Source organism: Colletotrichum chrysophilum (genome assembly GCF_026319265.1).
Source record: "Colletotrichum chrysophilum strain AFK26 chromosome Unknown scaffold_65, whole genome shotgun sequence".
NCBI classification, from domain to species: Eukaryota; Fungi; Ascomycota; class Sordariomycetes; order Glomerellales; family Glomerellaceae; genus Colletotrichum; species Colletotrichum chrysophilum.
Window position 1 is genome coordinate 233635 of NW_026517352.1, and position 20440 is coordinate 254074.

Here is a 20440-nt window from a genome sequence, read left to right on the forward strand (position 1 = left end):
TAAACGACGCTGACCTTTGCATAGCGCGATTGGCGCCAATGTGTTACTTGGAGCGGTACTACGTTATGATAAGCTGCGTGCCGGAAAATAAGTGCCACCGTCGGCCCCGAGTGTTCAATGTAAGATCAATCGACGATCCAGGGTGCTTGATGAGCGGAGTGGCTGAGTCGTGAGCGGAAGGCAATTGCCGAAACAGGTGCATTGCCCTAGATGATATTACAAAGCTCAACAGTGCCCAAAATTACGTTTTTCTTTTTGCGCTAGATATCACAGAACACCATCAATATGCAAGTAGAGAAGTGGACACAACGCGCCGAATCAAGGACAAAGTGATATTTGGCGGCTGAGAGAAGGAGCTGGCGGTCGGAGAGAAAGTCCGTAGGTGTTCAAATCCCACTCAAGTTGACGTTCCCAGTCCCAAGCTTTTAATAACTTGTCCGCTTCCTCAGTCTTGTGAGAAATGAATATGCTCTTGCGTTTCAGTGACTATTTATCTAATTCAACAGATGAGGCAGTAGTCTAATGTCTATGTTCAATGTCCCATTGATGAATACTTCGCAAAGTTATCAATCTCTTTTTAGACTCCAATCCTAATGCAAAATAAACGTGCCTAGCAGAAAAGCACGACAATCCCCACCTGGAACATTGATAATTTCAAACGACTCATGCTTCGTTTCAAGTTACACACAACTGTCGGCATAATTTTCAAGCTTGTCATCGATAGTCTTCTGGCTTTCAACATGCAGTGTTTTCTTGATCATCGCCAAGACAAGCACGCCACCAAAGGTAGCACCAACTCCAGCTAAAAAGGACAGTCAGCAACTAAATTCAACGTCTCAATCTATCAAGATGATGTGAGCTTACTGATGGTAAAGCCCCAGCCGACTCCGATAGCGTCTATCATGGGAACGACACCACCAACAGCACCGGCCCCAAAGCAATATTGGATGATGTACTTTCCGCTAATGACGGCTGTTCTCTTTTCGGGTACAACCTCTGTCAAAAGGTAGTTCGGTCAGCAATAGACAGGGCCACGTAATAACTTCAGGGTTGAACTTACCAGCGGCGTACGTATTCAATCCGCTAAACGACCACATGAGACCAAAGCCTTGAACGAATGAGCTGATAACGGGCAAAGCCATCCCGCCAACTTCGAGTTGCAGACTCCAACCGAAGACCAGTGTTCCTAGCGGTAACAGGAAAAAGAAGGCAGGAAGACAGGCATTGAGACGGTCCTGCGGCAGGCGGAGCCCATTTCTCTTTTTGATGTATACCTTGACCGTACGGTCGGACAGCGCACCGCCGATCATGCTGCCAAGCAAGAAGCCAGCTCCTGGGGCAAGATAGAATAGGCCGCTGATAAGGGGAGTAGTGAGGTTGAATCGTGGGTTGATAACTCGTCGAACAGATGCTATGAGGGCGTATTGATTGAAGCCTAGTAACCCGCAAGCGAAGTCCTGAAATCGGTAAGGGTTAGCGATAGTGACTGAAGCAATATCTGAGGGAAAGACCTACCGCCATGATGATGTTTGGGTTCTTAAACAAACGAAACACATCCAATGGATTGAACTTGCGCAATGCACCAATGACATAATTGTCGCTGGATCTACCCTTAGCTTGCTGGTTGTTCCAACCGACTGTATTCGGAATGAATAGGTATCCCAACGCGAGGCCAGAGAATGCCATTCCTGCTTGGACGACATAGATAATTCTCCATGTTGTGTATGAGACTATGACACCTCCGATCATGGGCGCTTTCATCAAAGTCAGCGCAAGCGCTTTGTTGACAGAACCAAGCTACCTTACTGACCCAATGAGTTTGCAGCAACAGAGCTTCCAAGAAACAGGCCGACTGCCAAGCCACGACTGGTCTGTCAATCACGTCAGAGAATAGTCTTGGAATCGGGAAACTTCGACAACAACTGACTGGTTCAAAAGTGTCTGCCAAGATGGTTTGTCCAGCAACAAGGAAGTAAAGTCCGGTTGCTCCTCCGAGGATCCAGGCAGTGACGAAGAAAGCGAAGCTCTGAGATGTAACTGAGCCCACTGAAGACAGCGTGAGCATGATCGTAGCTAACAGATAGGTAGGTCTGCGACCAATGATTGTGCTGATTGGCAACCAGATGAGGGCAGATACAGCCATCGCAATGAAAACGCCGGCGTTGGCTGTGGTAATGACGTGGGTCGGGACATCGAAATCGGTGGCAACCTCTGAAACTGCTGTCATGATGGAGCTGCTGGCGAAGGTAGCAGGCAAAGTCATCCAGCAAACGACAAACAGTATCGTCCATTTTTGCCATGTTGGTAACTTTGCCACTGCGTCGTCCGATTCTGGCACAGCCGGTCCGGCCGGCTTCTCCGATGTTGTTTCGAGGGCTGCCCGGTTAGGCATGTTCGCGTTTGTTTTGCTATCTCGACTCTAAAATCGTGTATATCTAATGCCGCTTTCGTAAATGGCTCTAATACAAAATACGAAAGATCAAATCACAAAAGAAACAGAAAACAATATTGAACAGACAACGGAATCCCGGCGACCAGCGAAAGAACGAGACAATTATCTTTCTAGGTTTAAAAAACACGACATGCAAGCCATTGTGTATGATCCATCCTTCAGGCGTCGAAGGACGTATCACCCCTGATCCATCGTCAAACGCTCGAAAGCCTTGACGGGATCGACAGTAAGCTGCAGTGGACATTGACGGCGCCTCATGATGTCGGCGCTTCTTCCAGGATTACATGAGGCTCTGACTTGAGATTTTGTCAGCAAAGGCGGTCTCGAAGACAGCTTTGACTTGAAGCATGAGGCTTTGACTTTGAGTGCAGTGCGAACTTGAACCAAATAGGTCGGGCATCAGGGGGAGGCGGCTGACGCTTCACTGCATCAGCATCATGAACTCCTTGTTATTTCCTAATGTGGCAACTGGGGAAGCTTCGTGCTAGTCAAAGACAGGTCTGAGTGGCTTGCAGACTAGGAATAGCGCCCGCTTGCTTACCGCCATTAGAGCTGTGACAAGGATGCGCGAATGTGGGCTTGCAAGAAGCTTCGAATCCCCAAACCGAATCTCAAACTCCGTCGGGCGCACTCGTCGCCCTACAAGGCTGCCTAGATGGGTGGCTTGCTCTCAGTCAGTGTTGCAAATCTCCTCGTAGCATTCGACGGGCATTCACTGTTTTGATGCAGAGCCACACAGACGATGTCGGCGCTCCTACGGGCGCTTGTACGGTAGATGCCGAACGGCGCCGACCTTCGTGAAGCCCGGCTGTGTATCCCTGGATCCTGACATGTTCCTTTTCGGGGTTCATCGTTGGTTGCCTAGATCTTCAAAAACATTTTTCTTGCTTCATCATGATCTTCGCACCTCAGAAGCTGTACCGTTTTTGGACAAGATGGCTTGGCTTAGCCTGGCAAAGTTTGAAGGACAAAAGCCAAGTTTGAGGGCATGGCGTTTGTGGGGAAATATGCGCATCAGCCAGGAGATGACCTGTAGCGCACCTAGACCCTTTACGGATGGCTCCTAGCCGAAGAGGGATTGTTTACATGAGAGACAGGAAATTCAATGAAAAGGTATCAGAAGATCATCGTGCGATGGTGAGCATAAACGAGTATTTTTAGGATGGGAGACAGAGAAAAGTGAGGTCGGAGCGTGGACAAAGCTGATTGTCAAACACTTTAGCCTTCGTTTTCATTTGGACTAGCTGGTCGTCGGCAAAGCCGTTGTCGATCACGAAAAGACAGGCAAGATTTATATCGTGTATCTTAAAGCCAGAAAGCTTGAGGATGGTGTATCTTAGCTGTAGAATGCACAACGCCGGAAGCCGTATGTACCCATGTACCCACGGGATGAGATTGCTCTCGACAAACGCCAGTAAGAAGCTGCTATCAAGCACGTTTGTGGCAACTGCAACAAAAACGTTGTTTGCGCTGGCCAGAAGATTGTGAGTTCAAATCGCTATCCCAAAGCCAGTCAGTTTGCATCTCTGGTATGACACACCGCAGAGCTGCCCATGATATGCTGTGCCGTCGGATTAACGCAGGCATAGTCACTGGCGTTGTCAATTGCCGTGGTAGCATAAAACGAATCCATGCCTGCGTCATTTGGAGATGGAGATTTTGGACATCTTCATACATCTAAAGGAGCTTATCTTTGGACGGAGTGGCTGTCAAGACACCCCGCCAGCTTGGGCTCTTGCAACCTATTTTCAAACGGAGCTATCTTTGCAAATTTAAGTCAAACATCATCTCGAAGGCCTTCTATAATCTATGCTCTGACGCTGTCACCTTGTTGCTGGCGTCTTTCTAAAGACCCTGCAACGCTCCATTTACTTTCCTTGTACTTGATCTTCGGCCCCGCGGGAATTAGTGGAAGACGAAAGAGATTTTGATCACGTTCTTAACCTTTCCACCCAAACCGACAGCCAGAGGCGCATGCACAGGGCACTTACCACATCGTGCTGTTCCTATTCATTCAGTCCCCTATCATGAGTTGCATGACGTCGACGCCAGTGCGCTTTCTCTTTCTTTTTTTCGCAATCTTTTTCTCTTGTGCTTACAATCCAAAATATGGTTCATGGCGAGATTACGACTCTAAACCGCTTCATCACTGATGTTCTGAACTCTTTGAATCATCACGAATACAAGGCTTGAATACCTTTCGCCAAGTAGGACCGATAGTTGAATTTGGCCTTATACCAGGAGTATCATCACGAGGAGGTTCATTGTGGCTTGCATCATGGTTGCGTCGCATAGTCGACGCTCAAGCATTTCGTTGTCGGCTTAGACCCTCTCGCATTACGAACGAGTCCTAGGTTTCCTGCCCCGAGCGAGTTCGGATACACTGAGGATCAGTTTATGATCGCCATCCAGAAGAAATACGAGCCAACCAGAACTGTCAGTCCTAAATCGAGGTCCTTTCGGCGTTGAGGTCATGTATGAAAGGCCAAAAACAAAGATTGGCGCAAAAACGCGATACATTCCTGGACTGTCCGTCCTTTACGATAGAGCCATTACCTTGAATAGAGACTCTGCGACCATCATGAAAATGATAACCTGTGGAAGCAGCGGGGCCCCACTATCGCCCGATTTTACCACCCGTCAGACTTCATCATCGGGTTAAAAGGTTGATAGTCATGCCGTCTCCCTCTTCACCTATTTAAGTCTTCCAATGGCTGTTACTGAAGGTTTCGGTGGAATTTATCAAACATAAAATGATAGCGATAGATGAAAAGGGACTCTGATGCGATCGAACAGGGACACACCATTTTCAGGCTTCGCCCCGGGACCATAGATGGGACTGTGTGGATACGCACGTCTTCAGCACAATGGCACCAAGGGGTTGTCCATGGTCATAGAGGATACCGTTGACTGCATCAAATTTAGCTGGGACTTGACTTTGAAAAGACTCTGATTTGCTTGTAACACTTCGCATTTCACATCGGTTTTCTCGACGATGATCGCGCAGTGCACGGCGCCCAGCTGTTGCAGACGAGAAGCCTTTCAATTCGCATGTCAATTTTTCAAGTCGTATAGACAGACCTACTTAGCTCGAGGTAGCCAAGAGAGATCTCAAAGGCAAATTCACAGCCTTGGCTAGAGATGCCGAGCAGCTGCCAGTGCTTCCGATGACGGCTACTGGGATCTCACAGCTCGAGTTGGCAAAAGTCGCTCAAGAAGCTATATCAGTACCCTCAATTGGTACATTTTAACGTAAATTGACATTCACATCCCGGGACCTTCATTTTCCGGATGGCAACTCATTGCTACGCATATAAGCAATATCTGGTTCAGCCCTCTGGGAGTTACATGTTCAAACGTATCACTGTAGTTCAAGACGCCGTTCTTCGAAAGTTGCCGCGTCCTGGTCAGAGAAAGACCCGATCACTGGAAATTCAAAGTGAGATAAGGACTGATTCTCACGCGAACGCATCGCCGTAGACTCGGAGGAGACTCCACGCACCCAGAGCATCGAGGACGTCCATCGCTAGCCGTTGCTCGCCGGCCCAGACCGGACCAGGACAGTCAAGATCATCGAGAGCCACTATTACTGGCAGAGATCGGAGGAGTGGCGATCTGGGAACCACCCTCAGGGATGATCGCCGGGTCGTGAATCGTCCATCATGGGGCATTCGAGAACCCCAGACCCAGACCACTGCCACTACTAGAGGGTACAAGCTCTGGAACGGATATAGATGGGTCACTTCCGCCTGAAGGAAGAAAAGATGGGAGTAACGACTGCTCGAGCTCATGGCGAGCACGCCGAATAATCGTTATCGATGCTAAGATTCAGATTATTCACAGTCGGGCCCTATAAACGGCTGCTGGCGTCTCTCGAAGTCCGTTGTCCCGAAGTAAACCTACACAGCGAATGGATAACGCCATGTGTATCTGGACATTATCTGACTCGAAGCGGATTCGCTTGAGTGGAAGATTCCCGCAGTATGATTAACTCCACCTTAAATGTCCCTCGGCATGATATTGTCTTATTGAGCACACAAATAAACAAACTGTACAGTTTGAGCACTGGGTTTCCCGCCTTAATCACCTAGAATAGCGACCTAACCCCGGGCCCAGTTTTCTGCATCATCTCCTGCTTTACAGCCCGATACCGTTGGATTCATGTGACGCATCCCTCGGCTGGTGGCATAAGGTGGCCAGGTATCCCGTGCTAAGTTCTGCGACGCCAGCTTCTCACAGAGATCCCCTCAGAGATCGTTTCTTACGCCTTGATTCTAATCAAAGCCAAAGATCTGCCTCGGCCTCGATCGTCCAAAGGCGCCGGCAACGCAATATCACGACATGATTCGCGAATGTCGACCGTTAATTCCCGCTGCGTCCATCGAAGCGCAAAAGTTTTAGGGTACTATTGCTGAAATATTCGAGGACCGCGACGAGGCCTATCGTCAGACAAAGCTGCTGCAAGCATGCCTGTCATGCAAGGTATCCTTGTCCTGGCTTGGGTGAGGGCGACGTTTTCATCTCAACACTGTTCTTCTTATCTTCTAAGGGACTGAAGCGACAGAAGTGTACTCCCTTTTCTTGTCTTTTGCGGGACTGAAATTACAGGCACTGGAAGGAAAAGATATGGACGCCGAGAAGAATCCTCGGAAGAGTGAAAACTTATGAGCCCCACAGCCGGGCCCTGCTGCGCATCACTTGAGGCCTCTGTATGCCTACGCAGCAGCTGCAGTACTTTCGTACTTCAGCACCATACGGGATTCGCGGCAGGACGAAGTATGACACGATCTCCGACCCCCGAATTGCCGGCCGTCACAACTTCGAAATCATCCCGAAGAACCAAAGAACCAACAGCATGGTATCTTCCATATGAATGCGAGTGGGGGAATGGTCTCGAACCTCTCAATAAGGCTAAAAAGAAGCAATCTTCTTCGAAGATTCGCCAACCTGTCGTCTCGGAGCCTTAGTCTTAGTAATAACGGTGGTAGATAGTACAACCACCACGGGGGGCAACAGATACATGCGGGGGTGTCATGCGATCAGTTATTCAAGCTCGAAGACGAGGAAATTTTCACCTGAGGTGTCGGGGTGCTTATAAGAAATCTTCCTCTTCATGAGCGTGGCGGAGACAGAACAAGCCCTTAATGGACGGGCCGACATAATGAACGAGGAACGCCTGGCGTTGCCCTCCTATTTTGCACCCTCAGCTGGTAACATTGATTCTTTTTCTTCTGTCAACCCGTCCTTCTCCCACATCACAACACGAAAACTATGGAGAGTGGCATGAGGGTCTCGAAGGCCACATGTTGGTGGATGTCAGCCCGGCATACCGCCAATTCTGACGAGGCGTTGAGTAAGGTAGTCAGAGCTTACCCGCATTGAGAATCTACCACAAAGACAGCCACGGCCCAGTCTGCAAACTTCAGCTAACCCAAGGTGCACTCAAAGGTACTTCACTCTCGTCACTTCGACGCAGCAACTCATAACAACACTTAATTACTTAGGGACATATCCAAATATTGAGAGTTGAAGGAGAGACGAAAACCAAAGCAAAGTTCTCATCAACGGTTTCAGCGTCCCTCATCGCTGTCATAGGTTTTATATAGACTACGAGTAGATCATTGCCATGAAATGCTTAAAGATAGAATCCAAAGATAAAGACAGAACAGCCAACTCATACCTGGCGCTGAAGTGACACATGTGCCATCAGTGACATCTCCCACTCCGAGAATCTATCGTGAACCGCCCCCCTCTCCGCTTAGTCGTTGGCAATCATGGTGAACCATCCTCCCCTCCGCTTAGTCGTCGACAGCCAGATGAAGTGAGGGGGCGCACAAACAAACCCAGGTCCTTTGCTCGAGACAATAACAAACCCATCCGGCCCTTTGCCAAAATTCCTGAAAATCCTTTTCCTTCCATCAACGCGTGTCGTCGAGTAGCTTCCACACCCATTGCCATTATCATCATCAACAACGCAAGCTTCGACAAAGCAACTCACAAAGTCTTCTTCATCTTCGCCTTTGCTTTGTACCATAGCCGAATCGCAGACTCGAGAATATTCGACGCAATCACCGCACCTCCTCGACGGAATTTCACAGAATGGCTACCCAGGAAGCTCCCGACGCGTCTGACCGCGCCGCCGGCCCCCCTGCCCCTAAGCGTCAGAAGGCCAACAACGACGACCTTCGCATCAAGCCCGCTGGAGACAACTCTCTCAAGTAAGTTTCCCTTATTTGAAGTCCCTGAATCGAAATACTGACTTCGCTAGCGTCGGCGTCGCCAACCCCATCAACCATGGCCCGGTCCATCACGGCCCTCCCCTTCACGGCGGCCTCGGCCCCTCCCACCCAGTTCCCCAAACTCCTCAGCCCGCCCCTCGCGCTCTCACTCCGACCAACATCGCGGCCCGTCGGCTCTTGAGCACTCCCCACCTCAACCCCATGGCTCCCCCTTTTCAGCCTCAGACGCCCGATCCGATGGCTCCTCCTTCTCGTCCCCAGACGTTCGTGCCGATGGACCCTTTCCGCCCTCAACACCCGAGAATCCCAGGTCCTACCTCCAGCCAGCCCCAGGTGTCTTTCCCCTACCCGCCTATGCTCAACAGCCTTGGCCAAGTCTGCCCCCAGCCGTCTCAGCAGCAGGCTTCCCGTCACCAGGTGCGTTCTCCCAAGTTCGGCGAAGAGCAACTGGGCTACTTCACCGATGCGCTGCATGACCTGGCCGGGGAGATCACCGCGTCCGGCTTCGAGGTCCCCTTCTCTGTCTCTGATGATGATCTGCACAAACACTCCTATGAAAACACTTGGGAACAGTTTGTCCGGGACTTCAAGGCTAACTCAGCCCAGAACACGAGACCTCTGTCGCCCTCCGACTTGCCCCCCGACATGTTGGCTCTCTTTCGCGATAAGGAGGAGTACGTCAAGAAGAACATCAATGCCAGCAAGGTGTACTTTAGCGTTCCTCGAGTTGCGGCTCGTGCTCGTTTGGCTGCTCCTGCGCCCAATCCTGCGGCCCCTGGTGCTCCTATCAACCGGGCTATCCAGCCAGCTCCCATCAACTCCAGCCGACAGCAGATTGCCGGAGCCCCCGTACGCCCGGCTATGCAGCCAGCTAACGTCGTCTATAGCCGAGAGCAGACGGCTGAAGGTCTCGTCAACCCAGCCATCCAGTCGGCTTCGTCCAACAACCCGACTCCTCCCCCTGCTGACCGGCAGCAAACCGCCAATGTCGTCGGCGCAGCCCCAAAGATGCCGGCCATCCCCGCGGCTGATGGAGCCCCTACCAATCCGGTCGCGCAGCGAGCTTCATCCAACGGCTCTGCCCACCCCAAAAACGATCAGCAGCAGACTCCCGCCGACGGTAGCGAGACCCCGAAGATGCCGCCCATGGGATACTTTCCGACGAGACCTGCTCCTCCTCCCAAGCGCAAGTCGACCAAGCGTAAGGCTCTTCACGAGGCTCCTAGTGGCGCTCCAGATCTCCCTTCCGCCTCGTCTGCCAACGGTGCTCACGCCAACGGCCCTGCTAATGGCCACTCGAACCGAGCCCAGCCCGCCGACCCCGTCATGGGTGGAAACGCCTCGATGGGAAACCCCTTTACCCGTCCAGCTGGCATTCCAGCCCCTGAGAACCCTCACGCAGACTTCCATCTCGGCACAGGCTTCCGCTCTAATGTGCCTAGCACCAAAACCGAACTGGGCCTGCTAAACACCCCCGTCGACCGCCGGATCAGCCACCCCTCTCCTCGTCCCGCGGCCGCTCAGCCTGCTCCTACGACCGGCGGTGCTCGTCAGCATCTTGCAGCTGCTACTCCTTCAGCCCAGCCAACCGCTGCTGCTCGCCAGGGTGCTCCTCGGCCATCTGTGGCTCATCCACCCCTCCAGCCGAACGCCGGCCCTCGCCAATCCTTCATGGACCCTCTTCCTCCTCACATGAGACCCCCGGCCGGCGTCCATCACCCCTCTGCGGGCCGTCCTGTCCAGACCGCCGCTGGTGATCGCCCTCCCTCCGCGGCTCCGGCCCAAACTCCCGACGGCGTCCGTCGTCCTTCCGCTCATCCCCCTGCCGGTCCTCACTCAGGCCCTCGCCAGCCCTTCACGGGCCCCCCTCCCGCCTTCCACGGCCCTCCTCCCCATCCTGACAACCTCGTCATCTCCAGGTCTACCCTCAACCGCACCCTCACAGCCCTCATCAACGCCCGCCGCACCGTCGAGACGTTGATCGCCCATGCCGACGCCGGCAGAGACCCGGCCGTGTTCAGGGAACAGGCGCGTATCGTGGAGAGGGCTATCAAGAACGTCGGTCTTGCGGCTGTTGATTTGGCGCAGGGGGTTAGGGTCGAGGAGTACTGGCCTAATATTAACTTGGATTTGCTGTTGCAGTAAGGGTCTGGAAATGAGATTGGAAGAAGTTGGCCGTGGCTAAGGTATGGAACGTCGTTGTTCGGGATCGTTTTTGGAGTTGTAGGAATGTATACCCAAGGGAAAGGCTCGTTGGTTCTGCTTTTGTGTTAGATATTAGGATTATGGATTCAGACAGACAAGGGACGTGTACATAACTTAGATAGAAGAACCGTTCCTCATCATCCTTATCATTGTACGTTTATACGACCGTAAGTTTAAGTCAAGGACGGCACCCATCTCTCGTCACCCCGAAGCCACAGTGAAAACGGCGGAAAGATTCACCCCCTACGCAAATAACAGCCGAGAACTCCACGACTTTGTAGATGAACAGGAAGAACAGTTGGTCACGAGCGAAGGAAAGAGACACCACATTAATGATTTAAAGGTCATCAGTTGTTTCGAGTTGAACTACCCTAGAGCTCCCGCTCCACGGCTATCTCCAGACTGCTTGGCTCAGGCGCCAGGTTTACCTTCAAGCATGCTCTCAAGCACATCAGTTTGCCACCTCTCGATAGATCTGGTAGAGGTCCTGATGCCCCAAGGAGCGATACGTAACGGACGGGCTTCTTTTGGCCATTGGATCAGGCTCCTTAAGGTTGCGAGCCCGTCTACAAGGTGTGCCGGCAGTGGGTGATCCCCTGTATTTGAAGGCATACTTGAAGGTATGTCTGGTGGTGGTGGTGGAAGCAGCTAACAGTATGGCGATGTGGATGACGACGTCTTTGGTAGATGAGGTGTAGGGCGGCGAGAACACGTGGCCGCAGACACAATTCCATCGTTGGCGTGGGCAGAATGCCGTCACCAGGGCGATTTAGCCGCGCCGGGAACGCCGCTGTACCTTATCATCTCTCCATGCCCCGCCGGCCGAAAGTTTCTCCAAATGAGGCGTCACACTGATGCGCGACGTAGCCGAAAGGGCGGCGCGGCGACGGTGTAGTCAACCTCGGAAGGCCAGCTGTCCTGTCGCCGACATGCAGGCAGATCTCGCATATCGTGATCGCATACGCGGGGAAACTCCCCTCCGTTCGCCAAGCCTCATGTCTGCCTTTCCCGATTGGGCGCCACGGTAACCCGTCCATGCAGTAATCTAACTGCAGGGTCCTGTACCTCTCATACGCCGGGCGCAACCGTCAGCCCGGCGCGATGCGAGGTGCCGGAAGTGCATCTTTCGGGCGGGATGATGTGTCCTCTTCGTATCCTTCTTATGTCTTCGTTCAATCGGTGCGGCGCCTTGGTTGGTGACGGGAAGCGGTGCTCAATGGTAGCTATTCTCGCGGTCGGCAGGTTTCCGCCGCGATTTCTCATGGTCTTCGTTCGTGGGTATCTTCATGAAACATTTCGATTCGTACGGGAAAAAGGTCACTCGGGGATGACGATCGGAGGAGAAGGGTGCAAATGCATGCGCGCAAAATGAAGTATATTGAAGACGGCCGCCGAGGCTGATGCAGTAACTGGCAACATCGTGGGGGTATCTTTTTCTTTTTTCGAGATGTGCAACAAAAAATAAAGGCGTCGGAGAAGACGTCACGGGTTTTTCAGTTCGTCTTCTGCTTGGGCGGAGACTTGAGCTTGCGGGAGATGGAGAGGACGGTGACGCCGGCGACCATGAGGGCCTCGACGCTGAGGAGACCGATCCAAATGGCGTTGAGTATCTGATCCTCGTAGCCAGTACCAAGGTACATTGACATCTTTTCGTGAAGCATTGGGTATCCGCCGGAGACGAAGAGGAAGGCTTCGAGAACGTAAAAGGTATACCAGTAAGGACTGTAGGGCGCATGAAGAAACGGAGGTTAACAAAGTCCAAAAGGAGGTGCCGTCCAATAGTCTTTATATGAAAACAAAGCGCATGGGGGAGTGTTTTTTGCTTATTTGCGGGTGCCCCATAAGCCGTGGCATGTCATCAAACAAAGTGTCCCCTTTGCTAAAATAGGAGACTCGGAATTGCGGAGACGGTGAAACCTTGCGGCATGGAAGATCCATGGCGGGGAGGGAACGGGCCTTTTTGCGGTTGACGCACGGATTTCCCGCTGGCGGCGGGCGGGACAAAAGAGACAAAGAAATGCAATGCAATGCGAGGCGCGGGTTGAAACGGTGGGCGTGGAGGGTAAAGCCAGGTGGTTGGTGTAGGTTAGGTTAGGTAGGGCGGAAAGAAGGGATGGATGGATGGGACGAGTTCAGACGGAGTTCAGACGTCCGGAGAGAAGAGCCGATGTGTAGTGCGTGTTGTGTTGCGGGTGATGGTGCATGGGTTGATGGGAAGGGACATTTGGATGTGATACAGACGAAAAGGCACGAGACACGAGGTGGTGGTTTCGAAGGGAAGGGAAAGCAGAAAAAGCAAGACAAGACAACCAAAGACAGACTTACCGAGACTCGTCAGTCAAGCGCACCCACTGAATTCTAGTATGGTCAGGCTCGCCGTACTGGGAAACCTGAGCAGCAATAATGAGACCGAGGAGGACAAAGGACCAGAGAAACATCATGCGCCCAAAGAGGGTGACGTGGGTATTAAAGTCCCAGAGGGCGTCAAAGACGTCCGTGACGATGGAGGCCATTTTTCCCTTGCTGGTCTATTTTTTCTCCTAGTGAACTGGTTCCTGGATTCTGGGAGCAAATCGGGCTGCGATGGTGTGGGTTTCTGGCAAGGTTGGCAAGTGCGCTGGATGAGCGGTGGCGGGAGAGGAAACAGGATTGGGGCGACGAAGCGCGATGACTGGACACGCTGGCGAGAAATCTGGAGCCGACGGTCTGGACGGCGCTGGAGGTGCAGTAGAGTGCAGCGCGAGGGTGGAAATTCGTGGTGTTGGATGCGGATACGGCGCAAAGGCGTGTGAGCGAGCGCAGGTGGCGGTGTGACACGGACTGGCCAGCGCTGCGTGTTGGTGCTGTTTAGCGTTGTTTGCGTTGGTGTTCTGCGCTCAATCTTTGTCTCTGTCTCCTTGCCTGTGTGTGATGCAACTGGTGCAAGGGCGACGAGGGTGACGAGGATGATGACAGGCTGAGAGAGAGGGGAGAAAGAGACGAGGGGGAGGGGGAGGTGGAGGGGAGCAAACGAAAGAGGAGGAGGAGGAGGGCTGGGCTGGGGCCAGAGAGACGAACGGATGGGGGCGGGCTGGCAGCTGCGACACACAATGGATGGGGGCCTGCTGATGTGAATCCAGCTAAAGGTCCAGCTGATGATGTGACTGACCACTGACCAGACCAGACCAGACGAGATGACGAGGAAAGGGAAGGGTAAGGGTAAAGGTGGAAAGTTGGACGGGAAAGTGCAAGTGACCACCGACCAGGTCTGCCGTCAATGCCGCGCTTGGGGATTATGGTTAATGTTGATTACCCAAATTATGCAACACCATGTCCTGGCGCTGCAGATAAAGAACTTCTTAAGAAGGCGTAATAAGCAGTCAATCAATCCGACGAGAAACACACAAAAAAGAAAAAAGTGGCGGCCAGGTTTTATTGTTAAGCGCTGAGACCCGGTCGCGTGTCTTATCGGCGCTCCACGTGTCCTTATCGCCGGCTTCAAATTGGGTGGCGCCGCCCCTGCCGGTTGGCGGCCCTCGCGAACCGGCAAGCTAGAGCCCATTAAGCTGCTGTTTACCCATGAAGGGTCTTGCTGATGGGGGCCCGCTGCACTGCGCCGTTGGCCCACTGCGAGAATCCACTGTAAGGCCGGTCCAGGCCTGGTTACTGGGAAAAAGTGGAAGGATGATGCTGTGATGGACGAGGGGTATTGCAGCAGTCAAATTAGCTTGACTGGCGATGGGGAATTCGGCTGGGTTGGCATCGACATTGTTTGTTGCCCTTTTTTCCGACTGATGGCTTGCTTTCTATGATCATCTAGGTAAGGCATACTATGTACGCAGTAGAAACGGAACATGTCACTGCCAGATCCGGCACCAGCTTTGTGGAGAGTTCAGTGCTTGCTCAGGTCATGCGAGCAACCTCCACCGCAGCCGCTGCGCCGCATGCTTACCTCGGAGAAACAGGCAATGAAGACCGTTCATCCGCTGTGAGACCAGACCCGAGTCGTCTCTACATACTTGGCAGTTCTGCCAGATGCCGCATCATGCGCCGAGAAGATCGTCGCACTGCCCTCTAGCCCAGCGGCAGTATTCGTACCTCAGCTTGGAGTGCCTTACCCTTCACCTGGAAAGCGGCCTTCCTGGTGGGGCCGTGACGCCGAGCTGCACACGCCGTAGAATCCACACCGCCGGGCTGGTGGATGCCCGGGCTTCGGCCCGCACCGTGCCTGCTGCCAGAATTATTGCTCGTGCTTTCCTTGGGAGCTCTCTTCTCTCCTTCCCGAGTCCTCAACAAAACATCGTCAATTGCCTCGTAAAAGTCTGCGCTTTTCCGATCCAATCTCCGCTGTCAGCCTCCCCATCCCAACCGGGCAGGTCGTAGCCATGTAGGCACGATAGGTACGGATACTCCAACCACTCTCACAAACCTGGTCTGTCCAGGCTGCAAAGTCCCCAAACATTTCCTCTCATTTCGCTTCACCAGCCTGGCTCACCCAGCACAGCATCCGATCGTCGGGGCCGGCCCATTCCTCTTTCGTCAATGTCGCGACATCGTCTTCAGGCACTGTGCACCAACAACTCAGCTCTCACTATTTTCTGACTGCGCCGCTCACCTGCCTCATCGTCTCCTACAGATCCCCTGCAATACCAACATCGAGTAGCATTTGGCCCCTGCGAGTGCATGCACCCAGCCTTGCAGCCGTCCCACGGAGAGCGGGCCACTGCCTGGCCGCACTGTGTGTTGGTTCTCTGTTCCATCATCACAGCCCCCAAACTGCGTTTCAAACCTGATCGCGGGCGCTTAATTATCTCTCGCGCAAGAGGTCCACCCACACGAACGACTCGACTCCATCTAGCCTTGCTGCAGGAACAGGCCGCCGGCATGCTACAAAAGATTCTTAGCCGCTCCTCCGGCGCGGGACGCTGTGCCACCAAAAGAAACGAAAGCTGTTGCTGTGCCTTCTTGTCTCATCTGCCAGATGGAAATCCTTCGTTCCCGCCAACGGTCGAGATTGAGGAGCTAGGATCATGGATACAATCGCCGCCGGGCATCGAGCCTTGAGTGGGAACACAGTCAAGAGATACTCGATCCCTCGAAAACCAATCGCGAAGACGGTTGTACCGACTGCCGAGGAGTTGGCCGTCTTTGCCCAGTCGACACACGGCCTGACCATCGACACACACTCGAGACCGCCGACGAGGGAGTATGGAACAGGCGACGAGGAGCAGTTCACTGTCCTTCGTCAAGCATCGCCAAAAGAATCGCCGGCGAGTCCGCCTCGACAGAACAGCGAGAAGCTGCCCGAGACGAAATACGATGAGCCGAGGACTCGTGCCGTTAGTGTTAGCGATGGAAACGAAGCTGAGAAGGGCAAACTTCACCGCAGCGTAACCTGGAGACCCAAATGGCTGCGACCTCAGTCTGTCGGTACATTTGCCGTCTTCTTCCTCCTCATGACGGCAGGCCTGGTGTTCATGATGCGGTACAGCAATCAACATGATGGCCTCGTCAAGACTCAGGCGAATTTGGTCTACGTCTGGCGAATCGGGCCCGTTGCAGGTAAGCGTCTCATCACCAGTACGTTGTTCGGGAAATTAACTTTTGGCAAGCTCTTGCCCTGCTTGCTGTTTTATGGGCACGAGTGGAACTGCAGGCTATGCGGTATATGCCGTGGATTGCCATGCGCCAAAACATGCCCCTGGGCAAAGACGGCTACGCGCTCGACTACACAGCGATGTCGTCGTTCGTGGCCCTGATTCAGTCTCTGCAGCACAAACACTATCTTGTGTTTCTGGCCACGACGATTGGTTTTATTCTCAAAGCCCAAATCATCATGGCACCTGCGTTGTATGGCCTCACGACGGTTGAGATACCAAGCAACATCACCACGGATGTCCTCGACTCCTTCAATGTGGGCTATTTAGATGACACCGACGACACCACACCTTACTATGCGGCTCGAGCGATGAAGGATTTCGACATGCTGTATCCCTTTGGGGTCAGCAAAACAGCCGCGTACCAGACATTCCGGGAAGTGAACGGTACCGCCAGAGGAACCTCTGAGTCACCAATGACGGCTGTTGTGGATGCTTTCTTCTCGGACATGCAGTGCTTGAAGATGCAGAGCCACTCGACGTGGAGCACAACCTACAGCGAAGGAAAAGATGGAGATATCGTCACCACCGTTGTTGTGAATCTCACGTTCGAAGGCTGCGATGCTGAGATACCAGTCATCAACTACGAGGTTCCGCAGCCAAGCATCCACAGTGGCCGCTCTTGGGAGGCCTGGGGCACCGTGAATGACACTCTTTCTCCCAGGCGACCATGCCGCAACCTGCCCGACCAAAGTCCGCAGTTCGTGTTCTGGATGGGTCGCTTCGATAGATCGGCAACCAACTCCTCAAGGATGTACCTCACGGACGGCGCTGCCGTGCTGTGCTCGCCGACTGCATGGTTATCGAAAGTCGAGGTCGTGGACGACGGTATCATACCAAAGATCACCGTGCTAGAAGACCAGCCAAAGACTATCGTCGCGGCAGACACGTGGAAGCTGCTCTACAAGTCGATCCCAGAAAAAATGGGAGGACATTTTGTGCCCGACACATACAAAACGAACACGGCCGGACCCCTCAAAGCGAACCAATTATTCTGGGGCAATGACTACGACTCAGGAGACGCCAGCTTGATCACCACGGACAACTTATACGACTCTGTGAAGAATCTGACGCAGACGCTAGGTCCCTTCTTGGGGCACTATCTTCTTCGAGAACCCGACAATTTCAAGCATAATGGGGCTTTCCTGGAGAGCACTGACAAGTTGATCGTCAACCAATTGGTGTGCGTGATCATGATCGTACTATCCGCTCTGAGCACTTGCATCGCATTCTTGGTTGCCATACGCTTCAGGCGTCGCACGACTGTCTGGCATCGAGATCCCGCCACTATAGTTGGCAATCTCATCTTCTTCCGTGATCATCCAAAATTCGTCGAAGGCGTAGAATCCTCAGCACTTATCGACATCTCAGCTGTATGGAGACGGTGCAGATTCACTCCGACAGCTCTCAGGCTTTGGGTTCGGCCGCCCTTTGTCATCTTCGTCGCCATCCTTGCAGCGGGTCTCATCTACACACTGCGTCTGTCCGAAACATCTAACGGGTTCATCGATGTGAATGAAGACGGCTACTGGCACCTCCTTTGGACTTCGCTACCAGCTACAGTCGCCCTTGTCGTTTCTGGATATGTTAGCTCTTGCGATCATATTTATCGGAACCTCGCACTCCTTTCATGTCTGTCTTCTCGACCATGCAGCGTGGAGGAGGTCGACTGCTCCTTACTCGACATGCTTGGAATCCGGGCACTTTACCACTCTTTCCGCCGTCGCATATGGGCATCGACACTTGCGCAGACCCTGGCTATTATTTGCGGTTTCCTGACAACTCTGCTTGCCGTCCTCTTCACTGTGGAGACCGTGCCAGAGCAGACGAGCCTCCAACTGACGCAGCAAACCTGGTTCGGAACTCAACCCGGCGCAGCGGATAACAATAGTGCTCAGTATTCTGTGACCAGGATGGCCTTGGCTGGTCTTCTGAGCCGAGCGGAGGGCACCAACTTCAGCTCCTCTCGCAATACCTTTGGCGATCTCGTATTTCCAATTCTTGGCGGTCTGGACGGTATTGAAGATGCGCAGAACAAGACGCTTAAAATGACCGTTCCAGCCGCGCAAACTCAGTCAAACTGCGAGAAGCTGCCCGACGACCAATATTCTTTCATTTTGAAGAACAACATGACAGAAAGCGGGCTGGATTACTATCAGACAACGGTAACCGAACCCTTTACCTGCAGCAATTCCAAGCAGACAAGCGCCAACATGACAAATGTTTTCAATCTAATGTCCGACGCGGGAATTGTCGGCGATTACTTCGCTGGGATCATGAGGTCCCACGAGAACCTCCGAGAGACAATCGGTGTCTGCAACCTTCGAGCGGAACGCGGCTTCACGGATGAACAGTACTTTCCCGTCAGGACGCATACGTACTATTGGGGCAAGTACTCGGCGATGATAAAAGGGTTCGAGTTCCTGGAGATCTGGAAATGCAACTACACCGTCGCTAAAGTCGACACCGAGGTGAACTTGATCAATGTAGATGGAGATTTCATCATCGACGCGGATAACCCGCCAATCACCGATCCTTCTTCCATGAGGTCCTGGGATCCCCCGATCGATCTTCCTTTGGAGGCGGGACTAAGCCGAGTGGAACTCAACGATACCCTGGCGGACGTGATGAAAAACGAAATACAATCATATGTCAAGCCATGGGCAGGGGATTTGGAGGTGGGAGAGCTTTTAAGGCGCCTGAATCACAAGTACAGCTTTATCCAGGGCCAGCTATTGAACGTCGAGGGCCGTCTGGGGCTTGATGAAGACTCGACATCGTCTGGCGCGCCAGGAGCCCTTGCGGACATTGACACCGTCGTCATCGACACAGGTCGACGTCGACTGAAGCAGAGTCCAATGATCACATACATCATCGTCGCGATCCTGTGCTTGGCAGGCGTCGTCAACTTTGCTGCCATTCTCTTCAAATCTCGGGAGAGTGTGTTCAATATGGGCACCAGGGGCTTAGCGCCCGAGGGCTTCAGCAGTATCGAGAGCATGATCGGTCTGCTGCGGGGATCCAACGCCGCGGACCACCTACCGTCGGGGACGCACATGCTATTGAAGGAGGAGCTCCACGGGCACATGTCCAATGTGAATTTTCAGATGGGATGGTTCCAGAAGCGGGATGGAACACGGGTCTTTACGGTTGGCGTTCTCGGGGATGATGGGTTTGAGCTGAAGGGGACGAAGAAGGCGACTGAGAACGAGATTGAGAGGCTGAGGAGGCTGACTTATGATACCTTTGGGAATGATTACATGGGAAACGGGCATGGCGCTTAGGGTGTTTTGCGGCTATCATTCGTTCTTGAGTTGCCATATCATAAATTTTATAAAGATGTGTGAAGACCGCGCATCACCTTTTCCAAACTTTCCTTCCTACTGTATTGGGTGTCTTCTCACGGTGGCGGCTTGCAGCTTTTTGCTTCCTCAGGATGGGCTTAAAATGCAGCGAAAGTTTTTGGGGTCGGTGTTGGGAGTCGGTGTTGGGGGTCGGGGAAGGGCAGTGCAGCTTGAAGAGTGTAAGAATTAGTTGTTACGCACGTGGGTTCTCAGGAGTGTCTCCTTGAGGGGGGTTAAGAATGCAGTGAAGAAGTCAGCTTGACCAATTCTTGAACTTCTTATTGAAGGGCTCGATCGGGCGGGAGTGATGGTAGCTGCATGAGCATACAGAGAGTCAAGTCAATGTGATTTGTCATTTGGTGGGTGGCTTGACACTCCTGTATGTGCTTCCATTTTAGAAGGGGCAGGGGTGAGTTGATATCCAATGAACTCGAGGTCTTCCCACTCTACAATCATTGGTCCATTGTCGTGGTAGCAGTCCCTCGGTCAAAAATGCAGTGTATATGCACCATCTATTTTATAGCTCAGTTAGTCATACCCGCTGCTGAGTGAATGCACAGTGAC

The 20440-nt window shown here is 52.8% G+C and overlaps 3 protein-coding genes across 3 annotated transcripts; 2 read left to right on the top strand and 1 right to left on the bottom strand.

Moving 5' to 3' along the window:
• Nucleotides 1-8551: 8551 nt before the first annotated feature.
• COL26b_007862 (uncharacterized protein) lies at nucleotides 8552-10836 on the top strand (the record flags this gene model as incomplete). Its single annotated transcript, XM_053180642.1, has 2 exons — nucleotides 8552-8670; nucleotides 8721-10836. 2 exons carry the CDS (start codon nucleotides 8552-8554, stop codon nucleotides 10834-10836), a joined length of 2235 nt encoding a protein of 744 aa, XP_053035483.1.
• A 1553-nt stretch (nucleotides 10837-12389) lies between these two features.
• Nucleotides 12390-13409, bottom strand: COL26b_007863 (uncharacterized protein; the record flags this gene model as incomplete). Its single annotated transcript, XM_053180643.1, has 2 exons — nucleotides 12390-12618; nucleotides 13222-13409. The coding sequence occupies 2 exons, from the start codon at nucleotides 13407-13409 to the stop codon at nucleotides 12390-12392; spliced, it is 417 nt and encodes a 138-aa protein (XP_053035484.1).
• A 2496-nt stretch (nucleotides 13410-15905) lies between these two features.
• Nucleotides 15906-19816, top strand: COL26b_007864 (uncharacterized protein; the record flags this gene model as incomplete). Its single annotated transcript, XM_053180644.1, has 2 exons — nucleotides 15906-16437; nucleotides 16488-19816. The coding sequence occupies 2 exons, from the start codon at nucleotides 15906-15908 to the stop codon at nucleotides 19814-19816; spliced, it is 3861 nt and encodes a 1286-aa protein (XP_053035485.1).
• Between the last annotated feature and the right edge of the window lie 624 nt (nucleotides 19817-20440).